General features: G+C 35.2%; 2 protein-coding genes and 3 non-coding genes across 8 annotated transcripts in view; 2 read left to right on the top strand and 3 right to left on the bottom strand.

Annotated features, from left to right (window-relative positions):
• The window catches only part of LOC114804854 (probable serine/threonine-protein kinase DDB_G0282963), a 45275-nt gene extending 22962 nt beyond the window's left edge, over window positions 1-22313 (top strand). For all 3 annotated transcript variants that reach the window (XM_029044849.2, XM_029044848.2, XM_029044851.2), the window contains 6 exons: window positions 5789-5849; window positions 5937-10367; window positions 11945-12064; window positions 21499-21756; window positions 21836-22027; window positions 22088-22313. In XM_029044849.2, the coding sequence (XP_028900682.2) occupies window positions 5789-5849; window positions 5937-10367; window positions 11945-12064; window positions 21499-21756; window positions 21836-22027; window positions 22088-22162 (5137 nt within the window). In that variant the 3' untranslated portion in view covers window positions 22163-22313. The remainder of the gene's footprint in view (window positions 1-5788; window positions 5850-5936; window positions 10368-11944; window positions 12065-21498; window positions 21757-21835; window positions 22028-22087) is intronic.
• Trnaa-agc (transfer RNA alanine (anticodon AGC)) lies at window positions 1196-1268 on the bottom strand. Its single transcript has one exon. It is a non-coding gene; the product is annotated as a tRNA-Ala (tRNA).
• Window positions 2023-2095, bottom strand: Trnaa-agc (transfer RNA alanine (anticodon AGC)). Its single transcript has one exon. It is a non-coding gene; the product is annotated as a tRNA-Ala (tRNA).
• Trnaa-agc (transfer RNA alanine (anticodon AGC)) lies at window positions 20786-20858 on the top strand. Its single transcript has one exon. It is a non-coding gene; the product is annotated as a tRNA-Ala (tRNA).
• A 956-nt stretch (window positions 22314-23269) lies between the features above and the next one.
• Tmem192_2 (transmembrane protein 192) lies at window positions 23270-25312 on the bottom strand. Of its 2 annotated transcripts, none has more exons than XM_054228532.1 (6): window positions 25014-25312; window positions 24785-24954; window positions 24402-24534; window positions 24034-24310; window positions 23834-23958; window positions 23270-23771 (listed from the first exon to the last, which is right to left on the bottom strand). In XM_054228532.1, the coding sequence occupies exons 1-6, from the start codon at window positions 25047-25049 to the stop codon at window positions 23673-23675; spliced, it is 840 nt and encodes a 279-aa protein (XP_054084507.1). In that variant the 5' UTR covers window positions 25050-25312; the 3' UTR covers window positions 23270-23672. The 2 variants fall into 2 exon arrangements, with proteins under 2 accessions (XP_054084507.1, XP_011193456.1); XM_011195154.3 differs by having other exon boundaries at window positions 25047-25311.
• Window positions 25313-25529: the final 217 nt, after the last annotated feature.

The raw sequence follows: 25529 nt of genomic DNA, 5'->3' as shown, positions 1-25529 counted from the left end.
ACAACAAATGCTGCCACATTAGGAAGATACATTTCATTGTGGTAGAATGCATATAAAGAGATTTTCAAAGTACAATCGTTGCCATTATGTATGGAACTCGTTTTCTTTGACATCGACCATAGACTTGACGCAGCCACACAGGAAATAGGCTAACGCCGTCAAATCGCACGTCTGAGGCGGCCAATTGACTGTGCCATTAAGTGAGATAACACGTTCACCAATCTTGGTTTTCAATAAATCGATTGTGACATTCACTGTGTGGCTTGTGGCGCCGTCATGTTGGAGCTACATACTGCCCGTATCATCCAATTCGGACCAAAAATATTCGGTTATCATTGAGCGGTAGCGATTCCAATTCACAGTAATGTGCCGGTCGTTATCATCGCGGAAGAAGTACGACCCAATGACGCACCAAATCGTAATTTTTTCGGAATGCAATGGTGACTCATGGAGTACTTGTGGATTGCTGCCTGAGCTATAACGCATGTTTTGCTTATTGACGAAACCATTCAGCCAGAAATGAGCCTCATCCCTGTAGGTGGAATTTCGATGAAAATCCGGATCATTTTCAAGTTTTTGCTCAGCCCAATTTACGAACATACGACGATTCTGGTGATTAAGCGGCTTCAGTTCATGCGTAAATCTGATCTTGTAAGGATGTGGGCCAAGATCTTTTTGCAAAATTCGCCACAACGACTTATTTGGATCTTCCTCATTGATGCGCTAGCGGCAGCAATATTCTCTACACTACGGGTACGCGAACATTTTGTACTGTGCCTGTGGATTCAAATTTTTGTACTAGACGATTGTTGATCTGAGAGGACGATTATGACGACCTCTTAAAGTTGAGGCCACTGACTCCGAATCTCGGTAGTAAATTTTAATAATTTCGACTCGTTGTTGGATCGTATATCTTTCCATGATGAAATGACAGACAATACTGAAGAGAAATGTCAAAAGAGCGGAAAATATAGCGTTGTTTGATATCCCTTTCGGTCTACTTTTGTGGCGTCCCTTTTGAAAACCCCTTTATAAAGGGTTTGAGAATTATTACTTGATTTATACTTAACAGACTTACTCCGTAAGAACATATATGCTGCAAAAATATGACCAATATGGGCCTCTTAATAGAATTTCCACACTGATAATGATAACTGACAGAAATGAAATTATGTATGAGTAAAATAGTAAGTCCTGGAGATGCGGGGCATCGATCCCCGTACCTCTCACATGCTAAGCGAGCGCTCTACCATCTGAGCTACATCCCCGTTATAATTTTTCAAATACTTTTTTAACAAAATATTAAAAAAAAATTCATTATTTAAAATAGCCGTTTAATAATAATAACAAAAGGCCAATGGTAAACTCGTTAAAAATGCAAGCAACGCACGAAGAACCGCTTGGTCAACAGAGTTCGAGCAACGCTGCAGACAATGACAATAAATCGCTAAAAAAAAAAACAATTTTATGCTAAAAAGCTTAATACAAGCTTTATATCGTATGTGTATGAGATTTTAGAGGTTTATAATTTCTTATAGCTATCAAACCAGCTTCAAAAATAACTGGATCTGTTAACAGATGTGGTAATTTTCAAAAATCGAGCTCTATATATTTAAACATTATTGCCAAGATAATGGCGCCGATGACAACGAAAATCGCAGTGGCCATATGTCAAAATTCTTTTTTACGTCCTCATGCGAATGAAGTGCACCAAATGAAGACTGATATGTAAAAATATGTTGTAAAAATAGACCCTATAATTGCTTTAGACTTGGCTTGGTAATGTTGGTAAATATTGTTACTGTTCGTATTTTTATTGAGTGAAGGTTCTCTTCAGTGTTTGCATAATTTATGTTATGGAAATGTCAAGGACTCCTAAGATAATTTAACTTTAAAAAATTCGATACACAATGGTGTCCAAAATTTGCTCCAGGATTAGATGAAACTTCAATGCCATTAACCATAAAAAACAAGAAAGGGACTTGGTATACTTGCACACATTAATGTCTAAAAAATAAGTCCTGGAGATGCGGGGCATCGATCCCCGTACCTCTCACATGCTAAGCGAGCGCTCTACCATCTGAGCTACATCCCCGTTATAATTTTCCAAAAAAGTGTTTACCAAAATATTTAAAGAAACTGCATTATTTAAAATAGCTATTTAAAAACAATAACAAAAGGCCAATGGTTAACTCGTTAAAAATGCAGACAACGCACGAGTCCAACCGTCAGTGCTTTGTCAACTGTGTTCGATATAACACTACAGACAATGACAATATGTTGGTAAAAAACATCACCGAGTGAGTAAGCAATTTGGTGGTATACATATATTGCAAGCTTTAGACTACGTATGTAGGGTATAATAAATTCCGTTGCTTTTTGTCTCTGTTACCATTTTGTTAGCGGCATATCAGCTTAAAAAGCAATTTTTGCGTAAAACAATTAAACAGTAATTTAAGTGTCTTAGCAAATGTTTAATTACGCAGCTTTAAACGTGTGCTCTAGCCCACCTGTTCTTTTGCTTCTTCAAACCAAAGTATCTTCACCCGTCCCACCCGGCAGACGTTGCGCTCATTAAAATCTACGTAACGCGAAAATATTTGTTTCACAAAGTTGAAAATTACCGCAAGCTGTTGCACTTCAACCCTTCCACAATGCTGTATGCTTTCGTTACTGCTGATATTACAACAATTATATTATTTTATCAAGCAAAACATTAGTCGACGCACAAGCAACAATTAGTTTCTCACGACAAGCTAAATTCGCCTCCACTCATTTGTTTGCAACTTTAATATGAGTACAAATGTATGTAACGCTCTTACAGCTTAAGCTTTTGTTCTTCGTTATCCAAGAAAGCAACTAGAAAGAGTTGCGTTCTCGTCTCATGTTTATGAGTCTCATAAAACTCAATGTTACACGCAAAATTAATGTCAACTGTGGCGTTTGTTGCACGCTCTTTACACACGCTTTGCGGCAAGTTAACTTTTTTTTACTAAATCGGGTAGCTAAGCAAAATCTCACTTTAAAATCCTTTTTTTTTTTGCTAGAAGAAAGAAAAAATCTTCTCCTTTACAAGCAGACAATTTTGAATCAATGTCAAGGATATTTTAATAAACTTTTAAGAGTATTTACTATCTGCAACCCACACAACGGAATTAATATTTTTGTTGCAACAACACAAATATTTTACTCAAGAAGTCACGGACTAATAAATTGCTTTCAAACAGTCAGTAACATTTTTGTAGTTAGTTTGTTTCAATATTGCCAAAATATTTGTAAAACACTTCTTAATACTGCGAAGAGTACTTTAATCCGAAATCAAGTGGTTGAGCGTCAATACTTAGTGTAAAGCACATCTGCGACACTCACATCCACTGTGTTGCTGTCGCCATAATTTTCTTCCATTTTGCACCTGTTTATTGTAATGTATAAACCACCTTGTTAAGGTGGAGAACAAATATTTTTAGTCACGTATTTGACAGAGACTTTTTAATTGACTTCGCTGTGTGACAGTACTTACACGTTTAATCAGTTTCGTTATCCACGTTGCTTAATTTCTTCCCATCTTCCACAAATGTAAACTCACGTCTACAAGTTCATTAAACACTGTCCTTTTTACTCATTTTGTTTTTATTTGAATGCTGAGATGAAAAAATTAATTCTATCTTGGGTCCCTTCGACGATTGTGATTTTTGGCTACCACACAATATGTTATTATGTACTCATTGTAGTTTTCTTGGGGATGTGTACAACTTCTTAAGCACACAAAAAATATGCGTGTGAATTAGAATGGCAAAAGAATCCTTTTACAATCAACACCAAATAAATTTCGTCAGTTTTGGTCATACGTTACTTGCATATTAATTTTTGCATGAACTCGAACAAATTTTGAATTTTACAGTGGATCACCGCTATAAAGAGAGGGATCAACCTTTTGCATCGGTATGTCGTTAATGTCAAAGGCAGTTTAACAAATCAAAATGTTTAGTTCGTTGTTTTTACTAAAAATTTCGAGATATAAAAAGTATCCATAATTATAAAATTATATAAAAACCGGTTCATTACATTACAATAAACTTTTTTGTCAAGCTCTGTTATTTCAACTACAAGAATCTGAAGGATGCAGAAGCCTAAGCAGGACGCATTCTTCGTAGAAATGTAGTTCAGCCGAAGCCTAGATGGGCCCTTGTACGAATTAGAAAACTAACTGATATAAATTTATAGTTATCTACATTAAAATAAAGTTTTTTTTTCAAAAGGTAGACCGATAGGGACAAACGACGCCATATTTCCGCTCTTTTAAAATTTCTCTTCAGTAAGGTTTAACATATCATCATGGAAAGATGTAGTATCGAACAACGAGTCGAAATTATGGGGCCATACTTCTTCCGTGATGATCGAGACCGGCACATTACTGTGAATAAGATCTTTTTGGCCCGAATTATATGATATGGACTTGTACAATATGTGGTTCCAACAGGACGGCGTCACAAGCCACACATCGAAAGTCACAACAATTTATTGAGAACCAAATTTAGAGAACGTGTTATCACACGAAATGGCCCAGTCAATTGGCCGTCACGGTCGTGCGATTTGACGCCGTTAGACTATTTCCTGTGGGGCTACATAAAGTTTATGATCTATGTCAACAAACCAGTACGATTGATGAACTTCGTAAGAATATCGAACGTGAAATTGCAGCAGTATCGGCCCATTTACGCTTAAAAACCGTCGAAAATTGAGTTCAGCGTCTGGACTTCTGAAAGTGTGCCTGTGGTGGCCATGCAAAACAAATCGAGTTCCATACGTAATGGCATCACATGTACTTTCATAGGAATAAAGAATTTCATTAATATACCAAATCGTTTTTGTTTTATTAAAACAAAAACCCCTTTACATATATTTTCGAAAACCGATTATTTCCTTCCCATCTCATCTATCTATTCCTAAATGTATTTAAAACGCTTAACAAATCCTTTCCATGTTCCAAACATAAGTCAAAGTCTTCTTGTAGTCAAATTATGTATTCACAGCGAAATTTTTAATTAGTTAAGAAAGGTGCAAATGAACGAGATTTGTGGTTGCGTACGTGAAAATCTTTGCTTTTGCGTGGGGATACTTCCATTGCGTCTCCGAAGTTTGGAATGTCAAACTTCTTTGGCTGGCATATTGCACAGACTTGTTGAGGTTATAAATTTTAAATTTACCAAGTTTATTGCTGTTTTTTTTCGTTTGACTTGCTTTTGCATTGTTTTTTATGTTCATATGTATGTCCACTTGCAAAAGTAGGTGCCATCGTGCCATCGAAGGTGCCATCTTTGCTTGCGTGCCATGAATGGAAACGGTGGAGATTTGTAGAATTTGTGGCGCATTGAATAATTACATTAATTATTCCTTTGTTATTTAGATACAAGAAAGCAATTATGCGATTTTGTTAGATAAAAATTTGTTTTAAAAATTTTAATTTGCCTAATTGTAAATTGATCGCTGGGGGTGAAAAATCTAAATTCTTTTTATGCGTTAATTACCAAATTAAAAAAAGTTTAAAGTAAGGTATCGAAAATGAACTTGGTATAAATTAGAAGTAAAAAGCTTTAAAACATAGGTGTTATTCGGCCATATCATTAACCCCTTTCCTTATAACAGATGTACTAAAATCATTCCCAATTGTTCCTAATTATTGGGATGTTCTTTTGATACTCAAATAAAAATTATTCAGACACTTTTTGTACAATTTATATATTTTATTTTATTTTATTCAAAATATAAATATATATTTTATTTACAGCCGAAGATACAACTATGGTGCATCTGGGCGTAGAGATTTTTCAGCGGGACCACGAAACAAGGTAAGGTTTCAAACGTATGCCTTAGTAATATTTCAAAACATAGCATGCCTTTCATATATTTTGTTATATTTCTTATACAAATTCCAGTATCAAAACCATTCAGATACTTATCATCGCTCCAACTACGATTATACGCTGCGTTCTGATCAATCTCCCTATTATGGACAGCAATGGAACCAAAATAGATATAATAATGGACCAAATAATCGAAATAACAACCATTGGACAAATGATTATAATTATAATAATTACAATCCTAATCCGAATCATTGGCAAAATGAGCCAGGAAGAAGGAGAGAAAATACGTCTTCGCCATATTGTAATGAAGTAGATAGAAGAACTTTGAATACACAAAAAAAAGATAACAACACACCGACAACAGCCAGAACTGGGATAAAAGTTGAATCTACGTCAACTGTAAACAATAAAAGCAATGAAGTATCATCAAATGATACTGGTGAAACACTTACAAATACAACAAACACTACCAATGAAACTGATAGAGAAAAAATTGAAAATCCAAAGAAAACAGAAAGTAGTAACGCTATTGAAAAACCTAGAAGGAACGCAGTGAGATCATCGCCGAGAAAAAAATTATCCAAAACAAAACCAATCAACGTCAAGGATATAACCGAAGAGAAGATTTGTGCCAAGAAACAAACCACACACAGGAGTGGTGAGAATTCTAGTGAAGATCCTATAACGAATGATAAAATCGAAACAGAGCGAGAAGAAAATTGTACAACAAGTGTTGGTAATAATATTAAAAAATGTAATGAACAAAATACCACAGAAACTGCGGTGCAATATAAAACTTTGGAAAACTTTGATAAGAACCAAACACAAACTAAGACAATAGAAGACCTTGCAGACCAAGTCAGTAGGGAATCAGAAAAAAACTGTTCTATAAATAGAAATTCAAAAGCCTGGGAGGATTTAAGTGACAAAGCAGCAGAGAACATAGATTTAAATAAAGATGCTGCTAAAGTTAACAATTCTCACTCATCTGAACCTCCTAAAGAAGAAACCATCAATTTAAGGTTAAAACTTTCCAAGCAAACAAGAAATACTAATTTAGACAGAACAAAACAAAAATCGAAAGTAATCAGTAAAGAATCCAAGGAATTTTCCGATAGTAATTTAATAGTAGACAAGCCTTTACAGCAAACCACGCCGCGAGCACCTACTCCAAGTGGTATTTCAAGATCTATTGAACCAGAAAACAAGACTGATATTACCGATAAGGAACGAGAAACTGATGAAAGTGTAACATTAATTAAAGAATCACTCTCCAACCACATTGAGATACAACTGGATGGTAATCTCCAAAATACAAATTCCATAGTTGTTGGCAGTGATGACGAAAGCATAACGGAAATTATAACAACAGATATTCCCTGCATTGACATCGATCTCAATGCCTCAGATATATCTGAAAGTCGTGAAATTAATGATGAAGAAATTTCCAGTGTCGTGAGTGGAGTTTCCCCCATTAAGAACACTAACTCCAGAAAACCTAAAATCTCTATAATACCACTTTCAAGACTTATACGAAACGAGTTAATTGAATTAACGGATGATTCAAGTGTGACGGAAATCGAAGACGTGCCTCCTGTTACATTAGCCACATTTACACCGAATAAACGAATTTGCCGTCCGAATCTTGTAAAGAGACGTCGAAAAATTTCAACTTGTAGTAATTCAAGTGGCACCACAGAAAATTTGATTGAAAAAGTTGCCGGTATGGATAAGTTTGGGATCAAGCAAGTGATTAATAGCTGTGGTACGCGTTTTGATGAGGCCTTAAAGGCACAGGCACGCAAACGTTTGCGTGAAGAAATTCGAAAGCAACTGAAGTCAATGAACTTGGAAACCGCGAAGGATGCCGAATGTGCGAATTTCGTACCGGACGATATAGTAGATGCGATTTGTATACCAGATATTGTTTTAGAAGAGATACGCAAAGCTTTTGGTATAGAGATTTTTTGTAATAACAACACAAATGCTCTACAAGATGCAGCTTTAGATATTATAGCATCAAATACACAAGAAGATGCAAATACGAGTAATAAAACGACAAGCGAAGAACATACATCGACGACAATTGTCGCGGCACCGCTACAGGAAAGCATCGTGGAAACATCATCTACTACGGTACAACCGACACCAGACAGTATTGTTGCAACAGAAAATGTGGTGGAAAATGACATAACGGTGCAAAATGAAAAAAATTCAATTGACCCTGAAAATGTGCCAGAAATAAACGTTGAACAAGCAAGTCCCATAGAGGTGCAAACAGCAAATCCGACAACAATAGAAACACACATGAAAACAAAGGATAAGAAGGATAAGAAGGCAAGAAGACGCAAAATTCCAACGGGACGTAAAAGTAGTCGGAAAAAAGTAAACAAAGAAGTTATACGAGTTGATTCGTCATCATCTTCGAGTAGTTCGTCTTCATCCAGCTCGAGCAGCAGTTCTGATTCCGAATCAGAATCTTCGGCTAAGAGCACTTCGTCTTCAGTGAAAAGACGTCGGTTAAAATTGCGAGTGGATGCACAAAACATTGTCGAAAGCTTTGAAAAACTGCTGCTCCCTAATCTAAGTGAAAATTTAAAAAGTCGTTACCACAATAAGTTTTCAAATTCTACATACACGCGGCTACATTTCATATCTTGTATTTGTACTAGTGAATACAATACCAAAAAATTTACCAAACCTGAAATTGCAAAAATACAATCTAATCTTAAGTCCGAGGATCGTACAGTCGCCTTGGAGTTTTTGATGCGCGAAATCGTCAATGTTTTCAACAAGCAAAAAGAAGCTGCCAAAAAGGAACGTGGAAGCAATCGATTGCGGAGAAGCAACGAAGCAGCTGATAAAACGAAAGCAAGCGATTCACCAACGGCAGAGACTACAAGAGCAGACGAAACTAATGACGGAGATATGGTAGTCGAAAAAGCTAATGGGATTTCCACACAGGCCGTAAAAGTAAGCAGTAACAACAATCGGAAAAGTGCCGATGCAGCAGAAAAAGTTGCTGCTAAGAACTGTATGCAATCAAAGCCAACATCTACGTCTACTTCAACGACACCAACGAAACACCAACATCAAAGTGTGAATGGGCAAACATTAATGAGCAAAAGAGTGGATGGAGCTGGAGGAAAAAATGCTGGCAATGCAGAAACCACCGATAATGCGATTGGTGAAAGGCATAAAACAGGCGTCAATATACACTCCGAAGCGTGTAGTAATTCATTTGAAATCAACAACACCACTAATCAAGAAGATTGTAATGCGTTAACGGTAGCAAGTGTGGCGACACGTCAGCCTCCAACTGCAACCACCCTTTGTGATAGTGGGGCTTCAAATGAGCAAGACTCTCGTAATGTTTCTTTTGAAAGCATCAACTCGCGTTCGCATTTGAGTGAGTCGAATTGTAGTAGTAGTGATTTGCAATCTCCCACTAATTTACGTTCGCTGCCAAGAGACCACTTATTCGATAACAAATTTAGCCGTAATGGTACCGCGAATCCTTTAATTGGATATGAAAATGGCATTACGGGACTTTGTGGAATCTCTGGCATACCATCTTTGATGTCAAGCACTCTCTTTCCGAATGTAGATTTGGAGGCGTTGCGACAAAGAAACATTTTAGGGGAATTCGTTGTGAATAATCTACGCGAATTCGATGTGAAACTGATGGAATTGCATAAACGTAAAATGTTCATCGAAGAGATGATACTGAAATTGCAGAAAGACAAAATGGAAGTGGATATGCAAACTATGCAATTGCAAAATGAGAAATTTTTATTACTTAACACCGCTATGACGGCAGCTGCCAGCGAATTGCCAAAACGTGAAGCAGCAACTACGACTGGAACAACGTCAATAACACAAAATGCATTAGGGCAAAGCACAGAAGCGACGCCTACCACACCTGCTGGGTCATTAAGAACAATCACTCGTGGTATACAAACCGCTCTTCCGAATCAACGCAAACGGAAGTCAAACGATAGTAATGGCCCGACTGTAAAGCGAAAACGTGGGCCACGCAAACGTGGTGGCGTCCGCAGTTTAGCTGGTGGACGTAATGTTAATAAACAGGCCAAGCCAAAATCGAATACATCTAACGCCAGAGCAAACGCTGAAAAGTCAACATCTACATCAAATTCACCTAAAGTGAGTGGAACACGTGAGTGTGTAGTTTCTCCATGTACTGTGATTTCGGATTTGGAACAATCACTTAGTGATATAGAACCTCCTTTCGATGGCGTGGATATACCAGTCTCTACGATTAATGTTAAAAGCTCGCTGACACAAGTACACCTCTATGAACGTTGGTTGATCGCTACTGGTGAAGATGGTCGTCTGTATCAGTTTAATGCCAAAACTCTTAAATTGGAAAAGGAATTCTCCAAACACAGCGAAGCTATTACACATTCCTACTTGTGCCGTGAAAAGAAAATGCTATACACCACCTCACTGGATGGATACATGAAAAAGACGTCTTTAGAGGTAAGTGAAAATCAATTATTTACAAAAGTTAGCTTTTTAATGGCAGTGTTATGATGCTTTGAAAATTAATAGACCCAATTAGACATAGATTAATTATATGTGAAAAACTAAATTATTCTTCATTAAATGAACGAAATCAGTTAACATCAATTATAAGTCGAAGAGAATACGTATTTGTAGAGGGTTTTATAAAGTTTTAGAGTTTCTAGTGGAATTAGAAGCCTAATTAGTGCAGTTAAATCATTGACAGTCAAATTATGCTCGAATTTATAATTTCTAACATATCCAGACCCACCAATTTTTGGCGAGATAAGGTTTACTAAAAACTATTTGCACTCAATATTGAATACCGACTTATCACCAAGCATGCCGATATCTAAAGTATATAAAGGACTAAAGTTTTTCTTCTTCTTGACTGGCGTAGACACCGCTTACGCGGTTATAGCCGAGTCCACAACAGCGCGCCATGCATGCCTCCTTTGGCAGCTTGGCGTCAATTGGTAATACCAATTGAAGACAGGTCCTTCCTTCTCCACCTGGTCCTTCCATCGGAGTGGAGGTCTCCCTCTTCCTCGGCTTCCACCAGCGGGTGCTGCATCGAACACTTTCAGAGCTGGAGCACTTTGATCCATTCGACCAACATGACCTAGCCAGCGTAGCCGCTGTCTTTTTATTCGCTGGACTATGTCTATGTCGTCGAATAACACATTCTCTCGAAAACTCCTAGTGCCGTCTCATCGGATGTTGACGATGGATTTCAAGGCTGACATTATTATCGGTATTGATACTGGTGCCTAGGTTTACGAAATTATCTACAACAAGTTATGACTGTCAAGAGTGGCGTGGGAGCCAAGACGCGAATGCACTGACTGTTTGTTTGATGACAGGAGATATTTCGTCTTGTCCTCGTTCACCACCAGGAAAAAGCAGAACTAACGACGCGGGTGTTGTTTCCAATGATATCGATATCATTGGCGTACGCCAGAAGCAATTTTACCTTCTCTATTTAGCCTGCAGCTCGTATTATTTTCTCCAACAACAAGTTAAAGAAGTCGCACGATAGTGAGTCACCCTGTCTGAAGCCTCGTTTGGTATCGAACGGCTCGGAGAGGTCCTTCCCGACCTCTTGGTGTTGCTCAACGTCAGCTTACACAGCCGTATTAATTTTGCAGGGATACCAAATTCAGACATAGCGGCATAGAGGCAGCTCCTTTTCGTGCTGTCGAAAGCAGCTTTAACATCGACAAAGAGATGGTGTGTGTCGATCCTCTTCTTACGGGTCTTTTCCAAAATTTGGCGCATGGTCAGATGTAGATTTTCCAGGTCTAAAGCCACACTGATAAGGCCAATCAGTTTGTTAACGGTGGGCTTTAGTCTTTCACGCAGTACGCTCGATAGAACCTTATACGCGATGTTAAGGAAGCTTATCCCACGGTAATTGGCGCAGATTGTGGGATCTCCCTTTTTGTGGATTGGGCAGAGTACACTGAGATTCGTTATATTAATGTATTATGATAATATGTATTTGAAAGTAAATTCTATTTATTAAAATTATATACAATTTCTCTTTACTGCAGAATATTGCCTTGGATATACAATCCGTAGACTTGCAAGAGCCCTTGCAATGCATTGAGGGGCAATGGGGTTCCGCTTTTATCGGCAGCAGATGGGGCAACATCTTCACTTATGACATTACGGTGAGTTCCTCAACATTTACTATTTTATTTATTCCTTAATTTGTTCCTATTTTGTTATATACTAAATTTATATTGTGGTTATTACAAGAATTGGTTCGCTATAAACACAAAGCTTTTATATTACATAACGTCTTATCCAATGTTTTGTTGTTAAACATTGTAAAACTTTGGAAAATGTTATGCTTTAAAATCGTGATAGATGGTACCTAAGAGGAATTTCTCTGTTCCCCAAACTACTTTTTCCAGTTCGCAAACTTCATGAAAGTTCTCGGTGTAATTTAGTGTTAAAAAGGGATATCACTACAATCGGTGTATGGCCCAAAAAATATCTTATTCTTTAAAATAATATTTCTAATCCAGTATAGTAATTGTATACTTAAATATGTCGCAGCAAACCGGTTGGAGCAATATAATAATTTCTGGATCTTATATGTAGAATCTGTCTGAAGTAAAGAAAACTAACCATTATTTATTATAATTTTGAACTGTAATATTTGGTAACACTTCCCGTCATTTATGTAGACAATATGCTAAAACGAAATTTTAATTGAACTCATACCCTGCAAAGCGTTCTCATTCAATGTTTTTTTCCATCTTCCCATTATATACCAATTTTCGTACCAGTCACTTACCTCGCAATCGATTTAAATTAGTTGGTATGCCAAACTCATAAGATTCGATTTGAAATTTATTGCCATAACGTGCTTATACGTTTATGTAATACTCATCCTGTGCAGCCGTTATTTCGCTTGCATTATTTCGCATTTTTAATAGAGGATGAAGTAGCATGCAATTCTTGATTTTGCTAAACATATAAAAATATATGCTTGCCTATGTATGCTTCTACCCTAATATGAGTGTGATTAGTGGCACTGAAAATAGCACAAAAACAGTTTAGCACACGCAGTTTGTGCCGAAGAAATTACAACAAAACTATATAATGGGAGTGTGCCAACTTTATTGGGACCTACCCATATTCCAAGGGCGTAACTGCGCTATGTTCAACATACACACACATATATAACTAAATATTTTTTTATTATATTTCCCTACAACTAAAATGGCGCATATGCATTTACTTTTGCAACAACTAACTATTGCACCACTTTTACCAGACCGAGTACAATGCATTTGAATGCAACCAACTAGCCATCCCTACAGCAGTGTAAGTTTTCTTTGTTCAAAATAGTTCAACTCATAAGAGAGCACCTTGGCCGATGATGATGCGCTCTAACCTGAGTCGTTCTATCTCGCTCCAAATTGCATTTCTAGTGGAAACGCAGCGTCGTTCTGCGCATGCCAAGAATGAACCGTCGTGAACTTGCAGTTGTGGCAGCGACTGCAAGACTTTTATTTTATCGAATATATATTATTTTTTAAAAACAATAGCAAAAAAGAGAATTTTATAATACAATATATATATACAACCATACCACCTACATCCACCAAGATACATTTCTACCGGTTGCTATTATTTTCTTCACTTCTTGCACACAATTGTCTACATTACAGTTGGAAATTCTACTCTTCACTTAGTTTATTTTCATTGTTTGGTACTTCCCCTTCGCCTGGAAAATTTCGTCGTGGGAGTTTTCTCTCATTTTCATTGGCTACTTCGAGCGAATCAGATTTCTTGCAACATGCAGTGCAGTGCTTACTTGCACCTACATATTCACACATTTCTGATGGCATTGTTATTTTAAGGATTACCATTGCATCCACTAAATAAACACGATACTTGCATATGCATTAAACAACCACCAGCTGAAATTTCTTGTTGCTCTACATCTTATTTATCATTTTAAAAATGGCTGAACTATAGTTGAGACACCCATTTTTGGGTATATAATGATGCATTTAGCACTATGTACATTCATGCATATAAGCTAAATATCCTCGATAATATTGAGTATTTAACTATCATTCGATGAGTAATCAATTCGATACTTCGACGCAGTTAAAACCAAGTTATATGCAGTTGATCTCCTTTTTGCACGGTTAACTGGGACAGTAAATTACACGTGTAAAAAAAACCGTGCAAAAAAAAATTAACTTTTTATATAAAACTCGCTATTGGGACCAATTTAAGAAAAAAAATCGTGCAAAAAATAGAAAACGTGTAAAAAAGATCTTATTTTACATGAAAATCTATCTATTCGTACAGAGAATTTACAATGTTGTTGTTGTTATAGACTTTTTTGGTATTATATGTATGTACATATTACTATTAGAAGGAACAAACAACAACTATTCTGGGAATGGTAAAAAAATAATACATTTCAAAGTTTCATCAATAATCGCTGTGTCTTCTTTTTTCTTACTTCTTCATATAGCTTCATTTATTTGTTTACGTATTGAAATTGTTGCAACCTTTTCACTGGCTTTCGAATCTAAGATTTGTATTTTTTAGTTTAAATCTAATTTAAAATTTATTAAATTCTATTAACAGAATTGGATTTGTGACGTATTGACGTATGGAATTTTGATTTTATTGCAAAAAAGTATACAATTAAAATAAAAAATCCGTGTAAAAAAAGTAAAACCGTGTACAAATGGTAACTGGGAAGTGTTCAAAAACACCGTGTAAAAAAAAAACCGTGCAAAAAAAAACCGTGTAAAAAGGAGATCAACTGTATAGTAAACCAAAGAAAAAATAGGAGTTACAAATATATCTTACTTATTGATCGATATATGCATATATGCAAAGACAATACGAAATATTTTTTTATTATTTTTAAATCATTAACGTAACATTGTAAAAATGTTATATACCAAATTCCCTTGAAATCGGTAAGATAAGAAACAGTAACCAAAAAGTGGAATTCAGCAAATACATCACGTGGTGCGCTCTACTCGGGAACGAATATTTGTTGGAAGTGTAACTCATTTGGAATTCAGAGTCTAAATACTCAATCAACAGAAAAACCACAGAAGAAAATGTTACAACGAAGTACTTTAAGCACAGATCGGAACCTGACACCGGTTTCGACAATAACGAGAAGGTTTATGCAAACAATATCAAGCCCGTAGTAAGAAAATTTCTTCACTCTTAAAAGGATAGAGAAAAGCTAGAACAGAGAAGTGAGTCGCTGCGTAGCAAATCGACATTTCCCGATTTCCATATTTAGTAGTATCTTAGACCAGGCAGCGATCTAAGTTTAGATATTAACAAGTAAGGAAGGGCTAAGTTCGGGTGTAACCGAACATTTTATACTCTCGCAATTTATTTAACTTTATTAATATTATATAATACTCAATTTGACCCACATATTCGTCATATATATTGTATAAAGTCCATTGAAAGGAAACCCTAATATTAGGTTAGAAGTACCGAGGTCCTCATGTTCGATATATGGGGCCTTGACAACCTATGGTCTGATTTCGATGATTTTTAGAATGGGGCTCCTACACTATAAAGGTAGTATTTGTGCAAAGTTCTGCATCGATATCTTCGCTAGTGCTTACTTTATATATTGTAAAGTAAACGATTCAGATCGTCTTCAAAGTTCTGGTATATAGGAAGTAGGCGTAGTTGTGAAGCGATTTGGCCTATTTTCACAACATATCATTGGGATGTAAAGAAACTATTACAAACCAAGTTTCATTAAAATCGGTCGAGTAGTTTCTGAGATATGGTTTTTGACCCATAAGAGGGCGATGCCACGCCCATTTTCGATTTTGTAAAAAAAATCTGAGTGCAGCTTCCATCTGCCATTTCTTATGTGAAATGTAGTGTGTCTGGCGTTTTTCGTTATTGAGTTAACCCACTTTTAGTAGTTTTCAACATAACCTTTGTGTGGGAGGTGGGCGTGGTTACAATCCGGTTTCCTCCATTTTTGGACTGTATAAGGTAGTACCTAAAAGAAACGACTCTAGAAAGTTTCCTTGATATACCTTTAGTAGTTTGCGAAATATGTACAAAAAACTTAGTAGGGGGCGGGGCCACGCCCTCTTCCTCAAAAAAATTACATACACATATGCCCTTCATAGTGCGATCCTTCATACCAAATTTTACTTCCATAGCTTTATATATAGCTTAGTTATGGCACTTGTGTTTTCGGTTTTCGCGATTTTGTGGTCGTGGCAGTGGTCCGATTACGCCCATTTTCGAACTTAACCTTCTTATTATGCCAAGAAATACGTCTTCCTTCATCAAGATATCTCAATTTTTACTCAAGTTACAGCTTGCACGGCGGACGGACAGACAGACGTCCGGATTTGAACTTTTCTCGTCACCCTGATCATTTTGATATATATATATCTAAATCGTTTAGTTTAAGGGCTTACAACCAACCGTTATGTGGACAAAACTCGTAGCAACTTTGTTGCGAGATTATAAAAATACCTAGCTATTATTTTTAATAGTACGAGTATTGAACTTACAGTACAGTTGGTAGTTGGCAGAACCAAAAGAAAATCTGAGTCCTGGAGATGCGGGGCATCGATCCCCGTACCTCTCACATGCTAAGCGAGCGCTCTACCATCTGAGCTACATCCACGTTATACACCCACATATGTGACAATTAGTAATGTGCATTCAAAAATGAGAGTACAAAAACTAAAAAATGACTTTAAAACGAATCTTAAATGTAAGTGAGACTTTGTTTTTAAGCGAAGTCAATGGAAAATCGCATGAGTAAACTATGCCGAACGGTATTTTGAAGCATATTGTCTGATGCATATCGAATTAACAACTAAAGAGTACTTGGCATAGTTTGCTTGTAATTTCCACACTCACCGCGTTTGACACCCAGAGTATAATAGCTTTGTTCACCCAACGATGGCTTGTAACATAATTTTAATGGATGAAATTATATATATCGGAAGAGTGAAAATTATGAATTGATTTCACAAAGTTGTCAACCTGTCCGTTCAACAAATAATTAAAATCAAATCTCGTACTTAAAATATAGTGGCCACGGCGACGGAAAACTTAAATTTGACATAGGAGTTCACGTATTTAAGGAGGCTCTATAAAGTAATTCCGTCTATTTACACATACAATCTATAACATTGATTTCTAGTTGTTTGTTAACGAGATGAATAAATATCACTTTTTTTTTTTTTTTTTTTATTAACCCAAACGATTACCCTCCTCCCGCCCAACCGACGCGTGGGGCGCAGTCCGCATACGAGCGGAATTTGCCGAGTCTAGAAAGGCAAGAGATTTTTAAGCGTCCGGTTCTCAAACTGCTCAGCTACAGAAAGAAACATTTCAACAGCTGAGATTTAAAAATATATAAGAACAAAAAGTTAAAAATTTCTGAATATTATTTATTAAGAGAAGACAAAATAGTTTTTTTGATGCTAAATATTGAGTCAGATGGATCAAATGTGCTGGAATGCGAATTAAAATCATGACATATTCGGCAGAATGGTTCATTTAACTCAAAATTTGTTCTAGAAGATTTTAGAAATAATGGTCTAAACTGCCTGGATGAACGCAATGGGACATTAAACTTAATATCAGACAAAAGAAATGAACTACAAACTAAACCATTCAGAAGTTTTACTAGAAAAATTATACCTAGCATTTCTCTGCGACTAGTGAGTGTGGGAAGACTTATAAGTTTTAAACGACTAGTATACGGGGGAAGATTCAATCTTGAATCCCAATGTAAGTGGCCTAAAGCAAAAAGTAAAAATTGTTTTTGAACGGACTCAAGCTTATCAGAATGGGATTGATAGCTAGGATTCCATACCACAGAACCATACTCCAATATAGGCCTTACCAATGTTATAAAAAGAATTTTAGTAATATACGGATCACTAAATTCTTTAGACCAACGTTTAACAAAGCTAAGAGCACCTTTAGCTTTTAAGACAATTGAATTTACATGAGAATTAAAATTTAGTTTAGGGTCCATATTAACTCCTAAATCAACAAAGCTGAAAACTTGCTCTAAACTGAAGTTATTTATTACATAGGGGGAAAGATCAACAGTTCTACGGGAAAAGCACATCGTTTTACATTTTTTAAGATTCAGTGGCATATCATTTTTGTGACACCAAGTAACTAAATTATTTAAATCCGATTGCAACTCAGTCCTTTCTTTATGAGAAGTATATGATTTAAAAAGTTTTACATCATCCGCATATAATAAAATTTCTGAAAACTTAATTACTGAAGGTATATCATTGATGAACAACAAGAACAGAATCGGGCCGAGATGACTACCCTGTGGAACCCCTGAAGTGACACTAATTGAATCGGATAACGTATTATTAAATAAAACTTGTTGTTTTCTGTTAGTAAGATATGAGGATACCCATTCAAGAAGTCTTGGTTGAAAACCAAGAAGATTCAGTTTTTGCAAAAGAATTGAGTGGTTTACTCTATCGAATGCTTTACTAAAGTCTGTATATATAACATCAGTATTCTTATTATCCCTAAAACCCATTGACACATGGTTTACAAATTCAAGCAAGTTAGTTACTGTAGATTTCCCTTTACAAAATCCATGCTGAGAGAATGAAATTAAAGGAGAGATTAAGAAAGTTATTTGGTCAGTGACAATAGCTTCAAAAAGTTTGGGTATAGCTGACATTTTAGCTATCCCCCTATAGTTCTCAACAGATGATCTAACTCCACTTTTATGCAAAGGTAATATAAAAGAGTTTTTCCACATTGACGGAAAAATACCTTGTTTAAGAGATAGGTTAAAAAGCTTAGTTAAGGGCAGATAGATATATTTTGCGCAATTTTTAAGAAAGCTTGAGGGAATCATATCAGGGCCATATTTAAACGAATTTTTTAACGTAACTAAATAATTTAAGACATCTGTTTCAGAAATAATTGGTGTATTAATTACAGTACTCGGACATAACACTTGATGATATGGCACATTCATAGGGTAGTTTGAACAATAATTGGATTTGAAGAATTCTGCAAACATATTAGAAATAATATAATTGTCACATGACATTGTTGATTTATATTTCATCGCGGACGGAAAATTTGAAATCCTGCGTTTGGAGTTAACGAAACCATAAAACAATTTCGGATTACGAATAATATTATTTTTTTACTTTGATTATGTAGTTTTTATAACATTTTTTGTTAAGTACCTCAAACTGACGACGCAATTTAGAATATTTTAAATAGTCAACAAGAGCTCCAGTTCTTTTATAAAGTTTAAAAGCACGAGCTTTTTTATTTTTTAATTTACATAGCTCATTCGAATACCACAAATTTGAACTTTTTCTTTTGATAATAAAACATTTCGGAACAAATCTTTCAAAAATATTATAAATTGTTTCATTAAAATGTGATACATTTAATTCAATATTACCACTGTAATCAGGCCAAGTCAATTTAGAAAGTTCACAATTAATCTTTTTGAAGTTAGCTTTCGCAAAGTTGAACCGAGAACAAAGGTCCTGTTTGTTGCATACAAGTAATTCGTCTATGATTTCGATATTAATTTCCAAGGCAGGGTGATAAGAGTCCTCTGGGAAAACTAAAGGATCAGATCGGACCACAGAAACTGTTGAAGAATTATCAACATAGACCAAATCTAAGAATTTACCAAACTTGTTCGGAATTAAGTTAATTTGGTTAAGACCCATCCCAGACATTTCTTCCAAAAACTCATTAAAGCTTAAACGAGTGCAAAAAGGGGTAATGCAATCGTCAACAGATTTCCAAGATACACACGGTAAATTGAAATCGCCTAGAACAATTATGTAATCAGTATTCTTAGCAATTGAAAAAACATTATTTATTAAAGAAGCATGCTGCGTATATACAGATAAGTCCGATTGAGGCGGAATATAAGATAAAGTTAGATAAATAGAACATTTATTAATACAAATTCGTATGCACTTAAATTCAATAAAGTCCGCATGAGGAACTTCTACTTCTTCAGATGGAATTGAAGAATGCACAGCAAATAGTACATAATACGAAAATTGATTTTCGTTGAGGTATTACTACCAAATTTTTTGCCACAAACTCAGAGTTAATAGGAGGCGGATCCTGAATAGTTTTCCGCTTAAGGTTATCGTTATTTGTTTTCGGAGGATTAAGCACTTTTGAAGAGGAAGGCTTCTCTCCCTGAGGGCAAGGAGATGAGAGATTAATAAGGTCTAATTTCACCGGTGACATACTTTTTACGCACAAAGTGGCAGGTTCTTCATTAGACGGACGTTTACGTTTTGATGAAGGCTTAGCATTATCATCTTGATCATTTAGGCATTTAAATGATTGAAACAACACTTCATAATGCTTAAATTTTTCTGTAAGGTTTTGAAGTTCTCGACCGATTTCTTTAAAATTATTGCGCGCCTGTTTAAAAACTTTAAATAATTCAATATCTGTCGGTCTACACTTTAAGCACGACCAGCGCAGACCCGCACTTGATGAACATGATAAGTTATCTTGACATAAGGTGATCCAAACAATGGATTCACTGAGCACATTAGTTGTAATCTTACAACTCTTAAGTGAATATACTAAACTTTTACGTTTTCATCGAAGTACTTTCCGGCGGAAGTATGTGGCAACACCTGATCCGATTTATGTACATATATAAGGGGTTTTAGGAAAATCAACTCGCTTGCTAGATATTTTAGCTTAGTCGTTTTTATCTTTATATATTTATAAGACTTAAGAGTATCTAATATTTGGTTCAGTCCTATATTACTTGTTTCCACATTAATATATACTTATATGTACCGTTATTTCAAATTTCAAAAGTTTTTTTATATTTAAAAAATAACGGGGATGTAGCTCAGATGGTAGAGCGCTCGCTTAGCATGTGAGAGGTACGGGGATCGATGCCCCGCATCTCCAAAATCGAATTGGTGAAGTCAATTTTTTTAACCTGCACCACTGAACGCTAACTTTAGCGAAAAGAGTAAAGATTCTCTGATGGTTAGATGACATATAACTCGATGTCGAATGTTCTGGTAGTTCGGAATGTTCGTTTTCGACCCCATTAATTGTATAATAAAAGCGGTCCGATATTTTCTTAGATAAATGAAAATTTTGGGAAATATTCACGATACACTGAACCAGCGTTGTTCCCACTTCTTTAATGTTTTAAAAATAATGGAGGTCTGTCAACAATAACCTCCTCATTCGACTTAAACTTGCGAGCAACAATTTACTGTTTCAAATTTGGAAATAAAAAGAAGTAACTCCGGGTGAAATCACGAAAATACGGGATATGGATTGGTCGGCATATCTTAGCCTAAATCGACCAATTTTAGAGGTGCTATGTTTAATTCGGAATAGTTGGGCCCTGTCACTATTTTTTTTTTCAAATAGTCAATGTAGATCGCCTCCAAGACTATTAGGTAGCTAGTCCTGCCTACTTCTCTGATGTATTGATGTATTGTCTCTTTTTTGAATTTTATATCAGATTTTTATAGATATAATTTTATAATATACACATTTTTTTAAATATAACTATATTTTTTCTTTTCTTTAGTCCAACAACTTGAACAATTCCACAATTTCATCATCAGATGTTTCAATAACCGCCATCAAAGCGACTAAGGAGGGTCCACGCCGTATACTCATTGTAGCATCTAAATCTAGAGAAATACAAATACGTGATGCATCTTCTGGGCTACTGTTGCGCACATTGACGCTGCCCGACGCAATGAAAGCATATAGTTTACTATTGGATGATGGTTGCATCTATTGTGGTACACAGCGGCGCGATATACTAAAGATTGATTTCACGGTAAGTAAAAACAAGGCAACACTTTCCCCGTAAAGCTGGTAAAAGCCATAATAAAATTATTTTTTATTTTATTCTACAGACTGGTCAACACTTATCACCGTTGTATTGCGGCAGTGGTGCAGTATCGATGCGGCTTTATCAAAATAAGTTTATACTCGTCGGTTCATATGATGGTTTTGTCTATGTAATTGATAAGACAAAGGAACGACATTGTGGCCGTTATGCGGGTTGCGCTGGAAACATATTAACCCTAGGCGTCATCAGCAATAAGGTCGTTATTTTTATTGTTTATAATTTGCAAAATTATTAATCTTCTTTTCTATCTGTGCAGATAATAGTAACCGCGAAGGATAAAACTTTGAGAGTTATTGAACTACCGCAAAATCTCGGAACGAAACGGAAATAAAATGCATTTTTTTGTATTACAATTTTTCATTTGTTACATCTTGGCTTATTAAATACATTCATTCAAGAGTGTATACTTTTAAATTTTAGATTATGACATATAGTTTAAAATAATTTTTAATGAAGTAAATCTTTTAATTTTGGATATTAAATATCTTTTATTTTATAAATGTTAATAAAATTTAATAAGAAATTTGTTTTACAGTGAAATATAATACAAGTTGTATTCATAATATTTTTAAATTTATTCTCCAAAAAGATTTTGAAGTAAAAATATTTTTTTTTTTTCAAGTCTAACACAAATCTTGTTGTCTTAAATTGTTTTGTGGGATGTATGACGAATTGATAGCTCTTGACAGGGTGTAGATCCTGATTCATTCCGATAAAGTTATAACTGCTACTTAGATGCTTAGAAATATATTCAGCCAAGGACTCTCAACTCGGAATATTTTCCAAAACTTTTTGGATAATACTTTATGCCGCTAATAGCTTTTTGAAACAAGAGTTAATTGATCGATTAAAGCGCTGATTGAGATCGATTTACCAAACAAAATGAAAATCTTATTTTAGTAAATTAATTCTTAATCGAATACAAATTGAGTTGGAACTGGAATGCAACTCTGCGGGTTATTGTCCACGCTGTAAATTCGGCTGTGGTTATTGATAAAATAGCAATCAACTGATGAAACTTACCAACTTCATATAAACAGCAAAAAAAAACAGCTGATCGTTAATTGAGTAACCAAAAACTGATTTCTCAATCATAATCTTAATGTACTAAATTTATTGGGTTGTGCGAGAAGACTATAAAACAGTATACTCAATGGATCAGGTCAAATATACCGCTATCCAGCAACCGGTCTCACGTCAGTCGGTTCTAAGTAAACGGAATTAACTGTCAAATCGGCAGCATTCCTCAAAATTATTTGGGGACTGTTTAATGCCGCTACAACAACAACAATTGAGCAATGTACAACTGTTAATTTGCTTTGAAGTTCAAGTTGCTATAGGAAAGATAAAATGTATAATTGTCTCAAACTCATACTATTTTTCTTTCTAACTCTCAACTACTAATAACATAATAAATCGATAAATAAACATAAATAAATTTGTGTTTCATGTATAAAAACCTTTTCGTTTTAGTTTTATTTAAACAGATTAAAACATCAGTCCAAATTTACCAAATTTATATACAATGTCTCATATATACTAAATTAAATTAGTAAGAAATATTAAAACAAGTTGCATATATGTAGAAATTTCGCATACAATTTGGAAAATATCAAATTTCAGATAATTGAATTGTTCTCTCTATGAAAATATTTAACATTAAAATACTAGTAACCAATTAAACGGGCATAGTAGTTAGTACATATATAGGTAGTAAAGTAACATGTGTTAATACAGATCATAATAATTTGGAGGTTTCGATTATAATGCTCCCTTTTTTGCTTTTCTTTCGTTTCGTATTTAAATAAGTAAACATATGTTACAACTTCACTTTTTTAGTTTCAGGCTGTAAGATTCACTGTGCGCGCATTCAATTGCATTTGGTGTAACTTTTGATTTAGTTTCTGATTATGGTCCTTTAGATAGGCAATCAAATCGGCCTGTAATAGAGTTTTATATATGAAAAAATAGTTATATTAAATAGATTAATGAATATAACTACCTGCTTCTCCAACAACTCCGAAGTATTACCACCAGGCTGCATTAGACCTAACGAACCGGATGCATTGTTACCGCCTCGCAGCGCATCAGGTGGTGGTGCAGATTTATTAAATTTCCTTACTTTCGCTATTTCATTGAAACATACATTTAAATATGTTAGAACATATGCGTATATTTTTATTTATAACACAGCATACTTACTTATATAACAACCGTGTGTTGCGCTCAATACCAGTGTCTCTAATGTGTTGAAAGCAGCAATATAAGTGACCGGCGACAGAAAACCTTCCGCACAATGTTGCCAGAAATTGACACCATAATAGTGATGAATACCCGCTTGTACAGCCAATAGCATTGAGTTCCAAAGCGATACCACATTCAGTGGTATACTCTTTTGCACGGCTGTAGCACGATGGAATTCATGGTAGCCATTCATGCGTAAGTCATCGTGATGTTTTTTAATCAAATGATCGAACAGCTGCCAAGAGTGAAATATTGAATATAATTAATTGTAAATTATAAGGAATTTTCGACACATGTAAGTATGAAATATCTGTGTTCGTACTTACAAAGGTTATCACCCAAAAAGTTGCACGTAAGTATAACATAATAAAATACGCTTCACAGCGTTTGTCCTCTGGCCATGCAAAAGCAAGCACAATGCCAATGAAAGAGATTACAGTTGAAATCAGCAAATGAATACTGTAAAAAAGAAAGAAATTATACCATATATTACAAAATGCATACGCTCTTTAATTAATGTCTGAGGGGTAGGTCAAGGTAAGCTTTACAATTATTGTTCATATTTGTACATATACGGCATACAAATATATTCTATAATTGAATTTATATATTGCAATATCTAATTTTCACACTGTCTCCGACTCCCCAATGACTCAACTTGTTTGCATGTGATCACAATTAAACTGTTGTCAATATAATTGAAACTCACCTAAAAGCCGGTATTGTTTTGAGAGATTTAAATGTTCCATCCGTATTTGAACTCAATACTGGATCCAGCAACTCTTCAGTGTCACTGCCGAAACTGCCAGCACTCACACCTGCTGCATCGTTGCTTGGCGTAATAGATGAACGATTATCACCCATCATGTATTGAGCACTCTATTTAAGTTTTTAACTAAATGTGAAATTAATTTTCTACAAATGTGTGTTTATTTCACCCTATTCCCGTTGAAATTTTGTCCCAAACTGACCATATAATGAGCAAGTGCTATGATTCAGCTCAACTGCTTTGTGGACTTAAATGCGCATAAGCTTATCGCTCCGAAAAATAATTAAATTGATTACAAGTATTTATTTTATTTCATTTCTTTTACACAACTTTCCGCTCTACGTTGATTGGCTAAACGTTCACAAAGCAAGGGGTTATATTATTATTTCCCTGAGAGTTTTTGTTTTTCTTTTGTTTACCAATTTGTAGATTTATAAAACTGTCTTTCAAAGTTATTCGCATTTGGCGGCGTCAGAAAAAACATCTGTTCGATGACATCAAAAGAGTGTTGTTAAACGTTTAAATAACAACCACTGCGTTCGCTTTTGATTGTAATACTTTATTTTTGGTACCAATGAGTTGTACTTATATACCTCTGGTATGAATTTACATATACTAATAATAAAAAAATATCTAAAGATGTAAATAACAATAATAATTACATATATTTAAATTAATACGAAAT

The sequence above is a fragment of the Zeugodacus cucurbitae genome, chromosome 2, assembly GCF_028554725.1.
Source record: "Zeugodacus cucurbitae isolate PBARC_wt_2022May chromosome 2, idZeuCucr1.2, whole genome shotgun sequence".
Lineage (NCBI taxonomy): Eukaryota > Metazoa > Arthropoda > Insecta > Diptera > Tephritidae > Zeugodacus > Zeugodacus cucurbitae.
The sequence above is the reverse complement of the archived record's forward strand: the minus strand, read 5'-3'. Positions and strand labels throughout refer to the sequence as shown.

Coding starts and splice junctions, on each gene's coding strand:
- Tmem192_2 (XM_054228532.1), bottom strand. CDS start 25,049: ATGGTCAGTTTGGGACAAAATTTCAACGGGAATAGG. Junction 24,311..24,401: donor CTTTTTGGGTGATAACCTTT/GTAAGTACGAAC, acceptor CACTCTTGGCAG/CTGTTCGATCATTTGATTAA. Junction 23,959..24,033: donor AACACACGGTTGTTATATAA/GTAAGTATGCTG, acceptor TCAATGAAATAG/CGAAAGTAAGGAAATTTAAT.